Genomic DNA, 16381 nt, shown 5'->3' with positions numbered 1-16381 from the left:
CACCTACTCACACACACTTACACCTGGAGCTTTTTATTTGGAGATACCAATAAACTTATGAAGCATGCTTTTGGACCAGGGGACGAAGCTGGAGAAAACCCACACATGCACAGGGGAGAACATGCAAACTCAACCAGACAGGTCCAAGTCAGGTCAAGGCTTCCTGTGAAGCCCCTGGCTATTTGTAGTGTTTCTAAAAACATCTGTGGCTAAAAAACGTATTCAGTAAAGGTGTTTTTGGCTTAAAAATAGGAGAGACTTTATGTTTTCCACTAAATAAAGCAAAGCAAATGCTAAAAATGCATGAGATGCCCTGTTTTATAAATAAAGTTTGATTTGATTTGACTTGATTTAAGTTATTTCAGAATTTCATTTAAATATCTATAGTAGTTTTCCTGATGAATCAAATGTGTTCAAACTGTTGCTAAGTGTTATAGTGTTTTTGACGGTTGCTTTAAGCTGAAGTGATAGTTTGAATGAGCTTTTTTTGCTCCTAGCTGAGAAACATTGTTTTGTTTATCACTTCATAACAGTATTCATCATAACAGCGTTCATAACAGCGTTCTGGGCTGAATTTGAAAGGTTGTTCTGCTCGCGGAGAAGAAGTTGTTGAGCTCCGGTAGGGGGCAGTGGATGTTCTCAGGTAGGGAGCGCAGGTTGTTGGGGGCGTGAGCCTGTGTGTGTCTCTTGCTCCCACGTTGCGTGGTCTGGAAACCTGACGTGGTTTGCAGCGAGGCAGCCGGCGGCGCTCGCGCGCGCGTGTGTGTGTGTGAGTGAGTGCGCGCGAGGCAGTCAGAGAGAGGGAGCTGACAGTGACAGAGTCGCGGCCGGGCAGCTCACAAAGTGCCTGCGGCTGCTCTCTGCCGCGCGCGCTCTGCCCCCCCCCTCACCCCTCCTCTCCACTTTTGGACGAGCGGACCCGGACCACGCTGGCCGAACCTAAAAAGAAGAAGAAGAAGAAGAAGAAGAAGAAGAAGAAGAAGCTGGAACTGAACTACGAACATTGACTTTTGAGCGATGAACTGGCAGAATGGCCAGGTGGTTCAAGGAGCACCTAGGATTCAAAACTACCAAAGCACCCCCTCCGGCGCCTCCGAAGCCGGACTACAGGTACTGCCTCACCGGTGTTCCCGCGGCGCCGGGCTTCCAGCAAACAAGCTCCGCCGCGTGCTTCCAGAGTCCCGCTCAGCCGGACATCCTCACCGCCTACAAAATCCAAAAGGACATGGACTTCGAGGACCCCTACACTCCCGGCGGAAGCGTCTGCTTCAGCTCCAGCCTCAACCCCGTGGGGTCGTCGGATATCAAGTACGTGTCGCCAAAGCACCGACTTATCAAGGTGGAAACCATCGAGAAGAGCAGCCCGGCTCCCGGCGGGGGGGTCACGGTCACTCAGGCTGTGGCCGTGGCTGTGGGGAGCGTTAAATCCCCCACGTCGCCGTCTTCTGACCACGACAACAAGGAAAAGGTGGGTGAAGTTTGGTCCCGGGCAGCAACTTTTCATCCTCCTCCTCCTCTTCCTCCTTTCCATGTATTAATTTGATTTAAATTTAATCAGAAAAATAAAATCCATACTTTAACAGTCTTTGCTTTAAGCCAGAGCCACGCTTTGCTGCATTATAATCATGCAGAATCAATCAGAATCCTGAAACGAGTCGTTACAACTGGCAGAACTTGTTATCACAGCGCAGTTGCGACATCTTTGCCTAATATATAATCGGAGGGATTTCCAGCATGATGCAGCTTTAAAACAAACAAACAAAAAAAGGAGATCACTTTAAAAGCTTCCATCCAGAAAGAAAAGTTAGTGTGTGCTTTAGCCTGCCTTCAGTTCACCTTTGACCTCGTGTTCTTTAGGAGCAACCTGTCAGTTTGGTGAATAATGTTCTCACCTGAGACATGTGTCATGCAGACGAGGCTTGTACAATAAACCACAAATGTATATATCATTATGGCAAAATCAGCCTGTGCAGTATGCATGTGGAAAAAGATGGCACAAACCACACTGAATGGTTACCTTACGTTAGTGCTGTCATGCCATTAATTCATTAGGACCTGTGATTAATTGATCTAATTCATGATTTTTAAATAATTGCCGTGAAAGGCCTCGCTTTGAGGTATAAAGTTTTTTTTAAATTATTATTATATCAGACTTCCAACCTTTACTTTTACAAAAAAACAGTAGAAACACTTTTCTGAGCAATCCAAAAACCTATTGACCACAAATTTCTTATTGGTATCATGTTGAGATAACTTTTTTCCACAGTTTATCACAACAGGAAATGAGTGTTTTCATAGTTTCTTTGAAGGTGTTTGATGAATTTGATAGTTTTGAAGACTGGGATGCAGCAACAGAGAGGAGAGAGACGAAGGAGGTGCCACTGGGGGAATTGAACTATTTAGACTTTGGATTTTGTTGGTTAAAACAATATATTTTGTTTCATCCTCTGAAAAGAAGCAAATAAGGGAACCGCCCCTCTGTAATGGCGCTTTACCTACTCGTGACAATCTGCATAGGCTACCACTGCAGAGCGAGGTGGGTATTGGTTTGCCAGCTGTTACCATGACACCACGTCATAACAAATGGTCCCCTTTACGGGAAAAACAACTTAAACTTAAAAATATAATGAGGTTAAGGTACTGATAATTGATTTAAAATGTATTTCTTTTGTAAGCGACCATAGCATAGGTGAGATAATGCCCTTCGAAGTGTTGCATCATCAGACATTAATGGACTTAGAGGAAGTAACCGTCCAACGCAATCAGGCTTCAGCTTTGTCATTTAATTTTTAATGACGGACACCTCGATGGGCATTCTCCCTTACATAATAGATAATAGTCGGGCCTTAAAAATGACACTAATGCACTAAACCAAAAAACAAGTGCAAATTTGTCTAAAATTCATTTATCACGATGAATGCGATACTTTGACACCCCAACCTAAATGTGTGCTCACATGCATACACGGACAAAACATTATGTTTGTAAAAAAAAAAAAACCCAAGAACACACTGCCTGAATTAACTTAGTTGTTGTCCATATTAGTGTTGTTCAGAAAGGCAGATAATTGTTCTTTATTGTGTATCCAAACCTATTATTGACACACAAGTTATCTCCTGTCTCCTAATGAGATAACTTGAAGTAGAATTTAAGTTATGCTGAATTTTATTTACATAACACTGCTGCATCGAAATGGAAATGATGATTTGGATTTTGCTGTTTGTTCATTGAAGTCGTATCGTCATCGCAGTATTGATCCTATAAAATCGCACATCACGGTTTCCTTTGCGTCCTGCAGGCCTCATTAATGCAGACCATCATCTTCTTCATCATGATTGTGTTGTTTCTGAGTTTCCTTAAGAAGAAAGATGTTTAGTGTTGGAGAGGTTGTATGTCAGGTTTGATCAAACAGGATGTTTTTTTTTCCAGTCTGGTATCAGCAGAGGGGAAAAAGCAGAACTCCGTGAAAAAGACTCCCTTCAGATCACCACTGAGTGTGGATTTCTTCGTGGACCTGTTCCCTTTACCCCTGCTTTTTAGTTTTCCTCCTGTAACATTTGGCAGCTAAGCGGTTGGTTTTACTTATATTCAGCTGCCCCCCCCCTCATGTTCTGGGATATAAAAAAAAATATTTTTTTTAATTATTAAATCCTATCTTGACAACACAAAACTGACAACTTCAGCTGTCGACAGCAGGGAAACAAGGATCCAAGAAAAGCACATCCATAATTTGTTTTCCCACACCGCAGGCCTCTCATTTCACCTCAGAGCCTGGCAGCTTGTGCAGGTTTAAGATTGATCCATGAGAAACGACCACAAAAAAAAAACATCCTCTCATGCTGCAGTTGACGAAGCACATTATGTTTTGTCTTTTGCTAATTGTAGCTTCTGTGAATCTGCTCAAGTCACAGTCTGTTGTAATGCGCCTCTTTCGTCATTGTACACGCATGGCTTTAACGGGCAGGCAGTTGATGGAGCCCTATGAGCCAAATACCCCCACGGCCAGCAAAGCATGAATGATGTTACGGACGAGTTAAATTACCACTGACAGCCGGTGGGCTCAGGCAACATGTGGAGGAAAGGGTTTTGGGGTTTTCTTGTCAGGTGATGGCGCTTTAACAAGAATTGTGCAGCACCGGAGAGGGGGGGGGGTGCATTAGTGTTGCATCTGTACGGTTTCCTTCCACTGAAGCTGTAGTTAGTTTGTGAAGGTAAAAAAAAAAAGTACAATTATTTGCTTCAGCACTCTTTATGAATCTCTTTTTTATTTGGGCTTCTCATGATTATTTGAGCACCTTCCTTTATTCCAATTGAACCATAAGGCATCATAGAATAGTGCAATCATTAAACAAAACATTGCAATAAAAAATAATGAGTTTTTCTGACCACCACCCCCCCCCCAATTAAAGGTCTGTGTTGTCTTGCTGAAGTAAAGATTTGACGATCTTTGCTAGATTTTCCTACAACTGAGAGCAGGTTCACAGTTCCGCCGTCTTTTTTGCAGATCTTATCACAACAACTTCTGCAGGAACAGCTCTTTTATGTAGCTGCCAAGGCGAGGGCTCCACAGTATGAGGAAAACTTTACCATGTGCAATATCAGTGATCAATATTGCAATCACGATATGACTTACCTGATACCTGAACAAAAAGCAAAACAAAAAATCCATGAATACATCATTTCCATTTCACTGCCTCAGCTTCATTTAAATAAAAAGTTAACATAACTTAAATATTCTTCCAAATGATCCACATCTGCATAGGAGGCGGGCATCTGACATGAAGGGCTCCAACGGCGTCAAGGGCTTCTTCCAATTGGTGAAATGCGTAAAGGTTGTTAAATACTTCAAGCTGCCATGAAGGTGTTTTAGCAGAGTAAACCATTTATCGCAGTTTACGCTGTTCTTTGTGATATCGCACAGGCTGATATCGTGATGATGATTCATTTTTATTATGCAGTCTTTGTCAAGACTGATCATATTTAAAGAAAGCAGCCATGTCAATGTTTTCACAGATTCCCTTCCATGGTAAATGTGTAAGCGGGTAAGTGTGTGGGCTCACTTGGCCGCATGCAGGACTGGCACATGGGTTTCGTTTCCCAGGGAGGGCGATGAGCTGAGTCCAGTGTGGGTCCGTAGGCAAGACCCTTCATGGTACTGCCTCTATTTAGCCACATGGGGGCCCGGGTGTGGGTTTCCCTGTGCCAGTCCCAAGCCCGGTTGTGTCGGGAACGGCATCCGGCTTAAAACCCTCTGCCAAACCAAAAGTCTGTTCCAGTGAAAGCTGATTTGCTGTGGCAACACCTGAGGGGATGCGCTGAAAGGTGAACAACCTCCTCTGTGCTTCTCTAACATCTAAACATCAGCCCAGCCTTAAAGGTAAATTGATTGTTCACCCTTTTTCTGAAATATGTTTTTACCAAAGTTTTTTTTCTAGCACTACCTAATAGTTTACAACTCTGACAGTATGTGAGTTTGCAAACACAGAGTTTGCAAACACAGAGTATGCAAACACAAGCTCCTCTGTTGTGTCTCCGTTTACCTCGTACATGCGCTGAAACGGTAAAACAGACTTGTGCTCCTGATGTCGAAATGGCTTTTGTACTAGGTGTAAACAGACGGTGCAATTTCCAAAATCAGGAGTGAAGTCCTGGCGACCTGTTGCGCCTGAGTGCGCCGGCACATTCCAGGGAGCACGCTCGTCCGTCTAGCTGTCGTTTTTCTGACGCCACTGAGGGAATGCTGACTGCTGAGAGGCTGAGCAGCAGAGCACACGAGGGGCTGCTGAGCAGCGCTGCTCGCTTACATTGATGTTTTAATTACTTCACTCATGAATGCTAATTATATCACTGCTTACCTAATTCCTGAAATGTCAATAGCAGCATCAAGGGAAGTTTCCTCAGTCCGTTTCTTTTCAACAGAACCCAAAGAGGAGAGAGCATGACATATTCGTTTAAAACAGAGATCCTGGATGCTTTCACTTCACTCTGCACTCAAATAGTTTGATTGTGATGTGATGCAGATTAAAGATCGCTGGCCATAGCTTAAGCTTTCCGTGACTCTATTGTGTTTTTGTTTTGAAGGAAGCCGTGTTCTTCATGGTAGTTAGCCCACAGAGATGATCAATTATCCTCCTGCCTTCAAACTCATTAAAGGGCTCATCTCCCAGCTCATCGCTCTTCTCTGCACAGAGCTAACTTTCTGTCAAGGACGGCACAAAGTGACAGGGAGGTTCACTTAAGATTTGTAAGCAAAGCAGTTGCGTGACGCTGCGGCATCCATGCGAAAAATGGCCCGTTTTCGTCAGTCTGTTGGTGCAACTAAGAAACTGGCCTCAAAGTTCAGAGTCTCCTTGACAAAACGACATCAGCGTCCAGTTTAGTGGGAATGTAGTTTGACCTAACGCTAAGACATTTGTTGCAAAGAAAGCTTTTGAATCCATAGCTTTTTCTTTTTAAACCCTTTGACTTTTTTAGATTGAGCAAATCAAAATTCTCCCGCGATTTCCACAGATATATTATATGTATTACGTTCCCTGAAGATGCTTCAGGAATTTAGTTTGTAATAAAACATAAGGGGGCTTAAAACATTTCAAAAAGTTTTACACTGTTGCACATTCTTGTGTTTGATTTGTGATGATAAAACTCGGCTCTCTCGCATGTTCAGGAGCTCACCTCCAGGTGCACCTTCTCCGATGACTCATGTGGGCGTTGAGGGTCTGTTTGACTGGCCTGCGGATTGCAGAGCGCTCCATGCATGACTAAACCATGCTCGGATTCATTTCCCAACGTCTTGAATATTTCCACTTGGCTTTTTGCCCTCCAACTTCAGACATGGTTGGAGCTAAATAAGTGCATCTCACTGGCTGCTCACACTCTCATCTCAGCCAGAAATGGTTGAAATGTCAACCGCAAACATCAATATCACCGGGTTGGGGAGAGTTCTCTTCTTGAGGGAAATGGACAAAAACACAGTTTTTGTTTTGTCTCTTTTAGTGGACCTTTTTGAATTGAACTGGCTTGGTAATAAAAACCTTGCTAAATTTTGAATGTTTTATTCTTTATGTATTTCTACCTAATTCATTGTAAATAGTTCATATGTCCCCACTTGCACCTGGATGTTTGTTAGTCTGTCTGATGGTTCCTGAACTCGCCATGTTCACGCAGCACGGCGCCACTGAGCACGCACGCAGACTGCTCAATAATGGCTGAGGTGAGACTTGCCCTTTGCCATTTAAAACAAAAAAAAAATGTTCCTCATTTATTGGACATATCTCAAAGTGTTTAATGATGGTTCTGTTTAGTAGTTTTGTTTTAGTTTATTTGTTTGTCCACTTGTGTTGGGCCGATGTGCGCAGTTTATTGGAAACTTGCTTACGTTTATGCAATGTTTAATGGGCTGCTAATAGGCCTGCACAATAAATCCCCAATTTATCGTTATCGCAATATCAAGCTGTGCAATACGCACATCGCAAAAGACGGCGAAAATTACAATAAATGGTTACATTAAATGTGTTAAACGATCATATGGCAGCTTGAAGAATTTAACAAATCAATTAAATCCATGTATGCATTTGAACAATCAGATGGACGCCTTCACGTTAGGTTATGTTTTATGTTAGATTTACGTTTCCTATGTAGACCCGGGTAATTATGATTTAAGGTGTGTTGACTCTTATTTAAATCAAACTGTTGCAGTAAAATGAAAAATAATGTTTTTGATTGTTTGCTATTTGTTCATAAACCGCAAGTTATATAGTTATCACAATATTAATCACCAATATCACAAGTTTTCTTCATATTGTGCAGCCCTGGCTGCTTACATTCATTCTTTAATTATTATTCTTTTATTTTAGTGTCAATAAAAGGAAAAAAAGCAGGTTGAGGTCGGGACGGCTGGTGACTGTTTAAATTTAGTGTGAAGTGTCCGTGCACGTATGCAGACTACTGCAGGAAAAAGAAAGTGGATCGAGGTCAGAACAGTTGGTAACCGTTTAGATTTTTTTGTCAAAAAAAACATTGATACCAAACCCAGATGTTTCTTTGATCGACACCGGAACACAACAAGAAATATATTGAGGGATGTGACACGGTTACATTACAAACCAGCGTGTTTTAATCCTAAAATTAAATGTTATTGAAGCTGATTATTTGTGTTATGTTAGTACATTATGTCAGCTCTGACAGAGTTATGTGATGTTGGTAACATTTCTCTATGAAAGCTTTAATATGCAGATTGAAATAATTAGTAAATTGTGGTGAAAGCTGTCTTGTCTTTGAACTCGCAGCTGTTGCCTTCTGTGATGAGCTGTGGGCGCGCTCATATGACTCATATCTTTAAGTGAAATTCGATTTTTAATTACCTTAAATGTGTAAAAATAAAATAAAAACTGCTCCGGCTCCAAAAGGTTAAAATGCAGTGTTATTTTCATGAAAGTGTTGGCCTCACATGACAGTTGGAGGTTTGATTTCCAGTTTGTTCACAGGGACATGGAAGAATGCCGAGCATTTCCTGAACTGCTTTCAAACGATGAAAGCATTTTTCTCATCCTGATCATGTTTCATTCCAAGAATGAGTCATATTCACGCCGTTTCCTATGCTTCACTGTCATCCACAAACAGCATTGTTATGCCAGAACCTGAATCCTCGAAGGGTATTTTAAAAGGACGGAAGTAAGATTGCGAAGCCTCACCTCCAAGTAGCTAAAATCCCGCCTCGCTAGGAGGCAGAATCAAGATGTGCTGGGAGTCATGATTTAACGAGTATTCAGCTTATGTTTGGCTTTTTCATCAAGATATCCTTTTGGTACAATAAACAAGGTTTAAGTACTGACAGTCGCCACATGTGCAAGAAAGTTACAGTTCTGGGAAATACTGGCCTTCAGCCTCTGTTTGCTTATTTTCTTTCCTCCATCCACCTGGGAGCTTCCAGTCAGGCCCAAAAGGCTCCTGATGGAGTCTGCCCGTGTTTGCCTTTCCCCATTTGCTTTTTCTAGCTCTGTGCTGGAACGTCGGTCGCATGATTCCACCCGGTCACAATTAGCCTGCAGACTGGTGCTGCTGCTGCCTCGGCCGTTGGGGAGTTGAAGACACATGGCTGTGTTTTGTTTAATGACAGTGTGTGCAGCTGAGTCTGGTAGGAGGCAGTCCCGGTCTGCAGGCAGATAGTTTCACGCAGATTAGAAGTAGAAAAAAAAAATAGCTGACCTTCTTTCAGAGGCACAGAGACACACTTGCTTTGTAAAGAAGAATTTACGCTTTTCAACTGGTACTAAATAGACGTATTGACACTAGAATACAAGTTCATGCGGAAAGACTAGTTTGCCTTTCATAAGAGGCCTGTTTTTTGTTATTTTATGCTGTTGGTGGCGCTCAGACTTCCTACTGCCATTCATCCTCTCTGTTCATTATTCTTTTCCATGTAGTGTGCATTGGGACAATGTTCGTAAGTCTAGGTGCATATTTTTACAGTTAAGGTAACAGTTTAATAGTTGAGACATTTTAGCTGTTGTGGCAAAGAGATTATGAGCGCAAGCCAACATCTGCAGTGGTTTGAATTAAAAAAAGGAACGGCTTGGTTGCTCCAGGATTAAGGAAGCGCTCCCTTCCTGACAGGAAGTGTTTACAGCTTGGTGACATTCCCTTTTTAACTTGACACGTCTGTACTCGCCCCTCTGTGGAGGCAGGGTATCCTGGCTGCTGCTTGCTTGCTGACATGTAACCAAGGTTAACGCACATGGCCGTTTGAAATTGAAGAGTCTGGATGCTGGTTGCAAATGTTGACGGCTCATTTGTTATGATTTCCTCTCGTTGTGGCTGTTGTACGTCTGTAATCCTGCGTACAGGAATGGGAAAGCTTGAAGGAATGACTGCATTGTGTGTCTCCACCTCATGCCTCGCCATCTGCATAAGCAATGTGTGGAGATTTCCCAGCATCTCGTGTGAAGGGTTTTGCCTTTGTCACAGCTTGTGCTGTGGGTGGGTGGATGGGTGGTTACTTAAGGGTGGATCCTGGATGTCTGCAGGTGAAAAATGGGCAAATCTGTACCGGGCACACCGGTCCTCATAAAATGTCAAGATCGTAGACCGCTCAATGAGCCTATGGAGCAAAAGCATTTTTTTCTACCGACACAATTTGTAGGCAAATTTCTAAAGAAACTCCTGCCACTCTGCAGAAACTATGTCCTTGAAAACGACACAGGTTTTATGATTTTGACTTAAAACAGCATAAAGTGGATCAAACCATGATCAGAGAGGGACTATAAACAACACAAAAAAGTAAGTAAGGGTTAAGTAGGTCAGATGGAGGCACGTTGAATGGATTTTTTATTTTTTTATCCTTTTAGTGCTGTTCGCGTTTGCTCAGTTCAAGTCAGCTCTCTTTGAGCACTCTGGGAGTGCAGACTGGCTATTAGAAATGAGCAAACTAGAGTGAGTGAAGTTTGTGAGGGCGTCCTACAGGCACTTGCATATCACCTGTACACACTGTGCCTGCAGCATTTGGGCGATTAGTGGGAAGCCAGTGTGCGACTTGACTAACGATTGGAGTGCGGAATAAGAGCACCATATGACAGCATCACTCATACATAATAAGTGCCTACAACTTATTTTATCCTTATAAATACTTCACTAAACACTTACCACACTTAAGACAATCATACGGTCCGTTTTTTTTTGCTTCACTTGAGGTGGCTGTACGGGCCTCAAGACCCACCTTTGCTCCTCTTAAGGTGCTGTCCGTGCTTGCTATGACCCTCTACCCCAGGTCTGGACAACCAAAAGTGGACGTAACATGGCAAAGATGTCTTGGTTTGACGTTTGCTTCTATGCGTCTTGAATACCTACAAAAATGATGCTGCTTAAGGTTTAAAGTGTAGAAATATCAACAGTTTATTTCCACATTATGCCATCATACTTGAGTATAGTCACAGTTTTACTTTCTGCCCTCACAGCTTATAGCCATAACAGTTCAGGCTAGGGCAGATTGAGGTAGTCATGCTAAGGACAAATCGCTCTTTCACATATGGCGAGGATTATCATATTTTATAAAATTTCAGCAATTCAGCGTGCAGCCTGAATCATCCTTGACTCTTGGGCATCACCACTTACTGCATGTAACAGAAACACTGCCAATAAATCCATCACACAGGAATGGGGACAGAGAAAGGAAATTGGATTTTTCCAAGCGTGTCGTCAAGTACTTAATCTTGAATATCTGTTGCGCAGTAAGAGCACCTTCATAGGGTGCAATCCACAGGCTTCTCTTCTGTCTCCACTGGAGGTCCTAAGTGGCTGTGTGGATTGTGTTTCAATGAAGGAGGTCTTTTGGGATAAGCTGAGGTGCTTTTTTATGCTTCGCTGCCTTGGGTGCTAACAAAAGATGTGTTCACTCATACGGCGGTGGGAGCACGCAGAAGGGGAATTTATTGAAATGCAACAGAGGCCGTTTAGCTGCTCAAAAGTGTAAAAGCCAGCGTATTACACTGTGTATTTTCTACAACCTGGATGAGCTTTGGGGAAAGGAGCTTACTTTTTTCTGTTTGTTCAAAGGATTTGGTGCCATCAGTGACACAGAGGACAGCTCCTCTCACTTTATGGCCTGAGAACAAACAGCTGGCATTTTCCATTGTCCTGAAATCAGTTTGAGGTTGTTAAAAGCATGAATCGCAAATAAAAAAAGGATTTTTTTTAATTATAGCAAAGTTTAGTGTATTGTGTTAAAATAATTGTGCTAAAAGAAAAAAAATCCTCTAGGAAATGACAAAACTTTTTGGTTTGACTTTTCTTTTAATCTTACGCACAGATTCTTTTAGATCTTCCTGCATTCTTAAGCTTGGATAAAGGTCTGTTTGTCCTCCACATGTTTGTTCTTGCATCATTTTTCCCTGGTTCTGGAGTTTTCTCAGCTTCTTTTAAAATTGACTGAACCACATTGTCCAACAAAGTTCCAAAACCTAGCGTGCCTTTAATTCTTTATCTACCACATCTATTAAACAAATCCCCTGCTCACCCTGACCAGCCTTACCTGTATGAAGCCTTCAAACAAACCACCAAGCAGAGAGCTCAAAGCATTCTCAGTTCTAGTGATCGCTGTGGTGGAGTTGAAAACGGTGTAGCCAAAAGACCTTTAATCTTGTAATTGCTACATTAAAAATACATGTTTGTTTACTTCTAAAAGTTTTTTTGGTTTCTGTAAACTTTTATTAAAAGGTTTTCTTTTTAACTTGTAAAAATGTCATGTCTTGCTAAACTATATTTCAATGAATAGCATTTAGGACTGATGCTGGCAAAGTTCCTGCAGTGGCTAAACCTTTTGTTGGAACATGGTATTTTCACGTGTGCATTTGCACATATCGTTTTGTAGATGATTTTTTGTATACGGTAAATGTGTGGGCACTGGGCAGGGTGCTAAACTAACTTTATGCGCTGGTTGTAACGGTGCGCCTACCTTTTTTTTTCTCAGGTGCATTAGGACGACGGTTGGTGTATCCAGAATTTGCTCTATTGCGCTTATGTTAAATACATTTCAACTACCGCCAGTATTACTGGGTCACTTTTTGTTCTTTAATTGCTGTCCGTTTGCTGTTACCTGCCACTGAAAGGGAGAAGGGAACATTCGGACATTGCATTTGCCTCAGCATGAAATATGTGTTATAGAACTACAACCACCAGCACCCCAATGCTTCCATACAGTTTACTAAATTAGTAGAATAAAAGTTAGATTTTAGTTTTAATCTTTAGCTTAATAATGATTTTTCTTTTTCTTCTTCTCTATAGTATGAAACTGTTTTTTTTGTTCTCTCACTCTGCACTGAAATTCCGATTAAAACAAACTGTTATGAATTATTTGATTGCAGTAAAATTCCGATGCAGCATTTATAACTTTTTAAACTACCTTTCAAACTCTATTCCCAACCACTTCTATACCTTTTTTTTTATTTTTTTTTATCGTCCACTGACATTGTCTCAATGGGTTAGTATTTAGTGCAGAACCATAACGGATTGGTTCTTCTGCTGTGCAGCTAGCTGCCTCTGGACCATCTCTGGACCATCCTGCAGGTTTTTTAGGGATCTGCTCTGACTGATTACAAAGGTTTGTAATTCAATAAAAAGTGAGACCAAGTTCTTATCATTTTGTAGAAATCAGGCCTGAACATTTTTATCCCAAACTTTGTCAGTCTATTTCTTAATGTCCTGTTGTCACCTGAGGAAACGTCCACTGTATTTGATGCAGCTAACCACTCACCTTCCTTTGATGACTGAGCCCACACACACATACACACATACAGGGATATTTGGAACAACATCTCAATATCTGGACCGACCAATCAGAGGTGGATTTGTTCCTTACACTAACTCTGATTGGCTTAGACCATAAGGACTCACTTTGCATCTTTTGTTGAATCACAAGGATACTTTCAGACTCATAAAGATGTTTTTTATTTATTTATTTATACCTTAAGTGACTGCAACCTGAGATTTTTTTATCAGGCTTAACAATGAGAAAGTATTATGCATGTGTGACTATATTGGTCGCTCTGGTGGGGAAGTGTTTAAAACGCACAACTGCAGGTGCTGTAAAAGCCTCAGTGTACAGTAACCACATTACCAGTAATGGTGTGAAGAAATTCCAGGTGTCCAAGTTTTATGTGGATTTTCTTTCCGACTCAGCTCTCCCATATGATTTCTTTTTCTGCCAGTGATCAGCAGCAACTCGGATTACTTGCGTCCAAAAAAAGCCGCCTCCCATTGGTGGCGTGCAACCACTGATCCACATGGGCAAGTGTGCAGAGATCAGAAGAACCAACATTTTCTGGGGTCTGAATCTAAACGGCCCACATGCTACACTAAATAAGTTGACATCCAGTTTGCGGATGCCTCACGAGCAAGCACGTGCAGAACTGATGGGGGAGCACCTTGATGTGTGAAAGGAAATGCTCTGCCTCTTACCAAAGTATATGCTGAGGATTTATTACCTTATGATGTGCATAGACCGTAACAGATGTTACCTACTAAAAAACAGCAGTTTGTGCACTGCAGAAGTATATAAAAAGGTTATATTTTCGGACAAATATATTCCTACTTTCAGGAGTTTTTGCCATAAAAGGTTCCACTTGTAATGCGGTTGACTTATAGCAGTGGGTAAAGTGCTTACTAAAGCAGGATGGCTGTTCTTGACTTATCCCTCAACTAAACAAAAGTAAAAAGAATTTTCTGCTCCAGGGAATAAACAAAATCATTGTTTTTGGCACAAATTGTCGGTGCTTTGACTTCAGTAGCTTGTGATTGACTGCAGAATAGTGACCGTAAAGCAGATAAAGTAATCTGCTTTTGTATCACCTTCACATTCCTACGTAGCTTTTACAGACACAGCATTCTTAACCCTTGTGCTATCCTATGACCCCACCCTTACATTGACAAGTTATTCCTACCATGACAAAGGTGGAAAGATTTCATGTAATCCATGGACACCAGTGAAGATCACAAATCATTGAAGAAAAAAGGTTCAGAGCACTGTCTAGTGGGTCTAGATGACCCAACTCCCAATGTCAAAGTGCCTAGGACAGCACAAGGGTTAAAAGCTCCCAGAGATCCAGAATGCTCTGGTGGTAAATGTGGTACTGGAGAAACATTTCAATAAAGTTTCTTCGGCATCTGGGGTGTGCATTGGAAAACCCACTTCTGCATCGTCTTTTGTTGAGGTGTAAATTTATTTCCATTTGCCCAGTCAGACAAGAAAAATGTAGAATGCAGCATCATTTAAATACCTTTTTCTCCTCCTAAATCAATTGTGGAAAAGAATGCTATGTTAATAGAACCTACATTGTGTACAAAGACTCTGATAGGGCTTGGCAATAAATCAGTTTTATTGATTACTCGTCGTAGTATAAGTGACATTTTAAAAAAATATATATATGTTTTTTTACATAGTCTGGCCGGGGGTACAACTTTACGATCGTGAGCCTTTAAAAAAAAAAAAAAGATAGGCTCATATTTTTGTTGTTGTTTCGTCGTCGTTTTGATTTAACATGACAGAAATAGTTGAGTTGACTTGTTAGCATGTTTTTTATGCTATAGTTATCTGAAGACGTATGCTTTTTGGTAAAATCTGGATTTTTTTCCTGCCCCAGCATCCTGCTCTCTTGGGCTTCTGTTATTCAGAGTAAGGTCAGCCCGCCCATGTCTTGTAACGCGTAGATATTAAGGAATCATCTAGCTAAGAAGAGCAAGTTCCCAAAAAGAAATTGTTTCTGTGGTAACATGGAACTGGTTTGGTTTTGCAAATTCAGACTTGGAGCAAGAAACCGCGTGTTGCGAAATTTGTTTGGAGTGTTTGCTGCTTTTTGCTACTAAAGGTGGAAGTACGACAAAGAAAACCGGAAAAACAGAGGCCCCTTGTCAAGTACTTTAGTACTTTAGTAGCACTTTGGATTCAGGTAAACTCTTAAAGAATATGTTAGATTAAATAAATATTCTGTCATTTGTAATTTATGTTTAAGAAGGTAAAGGGAGGGAGAAAAAAATGGACTGAAATACGAAAAATCCAATTTAGTGTAAAAATGTTTGATTTGATTTTCGTCCGTAACTCCTCGCCCTACTCTAATTATTCTTTTTGTGCCTCTAGGGGAGTACCTTTTCTTAGCATCTTTTTAGACAACAGCTGAGTTATCGTCGAATGGACGCTCTCAACAGTCAATATAAAAGAAGAAAGCCGATAAACCATCAGAAGAGCACTCTGACTTTGAAAAAAAACTCAACAGGAACACAACCCAACTAACCGTTCTGATTAAAGCTACAAAAATAGCGTCTACTTTTTTTTTTGCTTCATTCCTATCTCCTCTATCATGACTGTCTTTGCTCACAATAGAAGGATGTTTTCTTTTGTGTCACAGAGAACAAGAGAAAAGCAACAAGAAAAATCTTTTTGAAAAGCTCTTATGTAATTGAGCTGCTCAGCGCTGTTTTGTATTAGGTTATCAGTGGCTAAAGTCCCTGGTGGCGTGCGACATAAATCACACACGTCAGTCTCTTGCTTTTCTTCCTCCCCTCATCCCTCTTTCTACAGCCTGTTCACTGTTCTGGCACCCTCAGAGAGGCTGCAACCTTGACTAACCCCTGATGCATTCAGTCCTTTCTATTTGAGGGGTGACACTAATATCACAGTTTTTAATGCACTTGTTAAACCAAAGCCTTGTCAATCTTCATCTGTGAAATCCTTTGTTTGTATGGGTTGGATTGGCAGTGAAATTGTTGGCATCTTTATTACTGAATTAGATTTATCTCTGCTGGTAGACCGACTGACAGCAGCTTTTATTTTTTAACAACTCTTATCCATGTCCTCGGATTCCATTTATTATAGATGCTGAAATGTTATTGTTTTGTC

At 41.3% G+C, this 16381-nt stretch overlaps 1 protein-coding gene across 4 annotated transcripts in view; it reads left to right on the top strand.

Annotated features, from left to right (window-relative positions):
* Nucleotides 1-16381, top strand: part of shf (Src homology 2 domain containing F) — a 100635-nt gene that overhangs the window by 3 nt on the left and 84251 nt on the right. For all 4 annotated transcript variants that reach the window (XM_020700126.2, XM_011493076.3, XM_011493077.3 and 1 more), the window contains exon 1: nucleotides 1-1468. This exon is cut by the window's left edge. In XM_020700126.2, coding sequence (XP_020555785.1) covers nucleotides 1031-1468 — 438 coding nt within the window. In that variant the 5' untranslated portion in view covers nucleotides 1-1030. The remainder of the gene's footprint in view (nucleotides 1469-16381) is intronic.

This window comes from Oryzias latipes, chromosome 3 (genome assembly GCF_002234675.1).
Source record: "Oryzias latipes chromosome 3, ASM223467v1".
In the NCBI taxonomy this organism is placed as follows: Eukaryota; Metazoa; Chordata; class Actinopteri; order Beloniformes; family Adrianichthyidae; genus Oryzias; species Oryzias latipes.
Note: the sequence above shows the minus strand (reverse complement) of the source record. Positions and strands in the feature narration are given on the sequence as shown.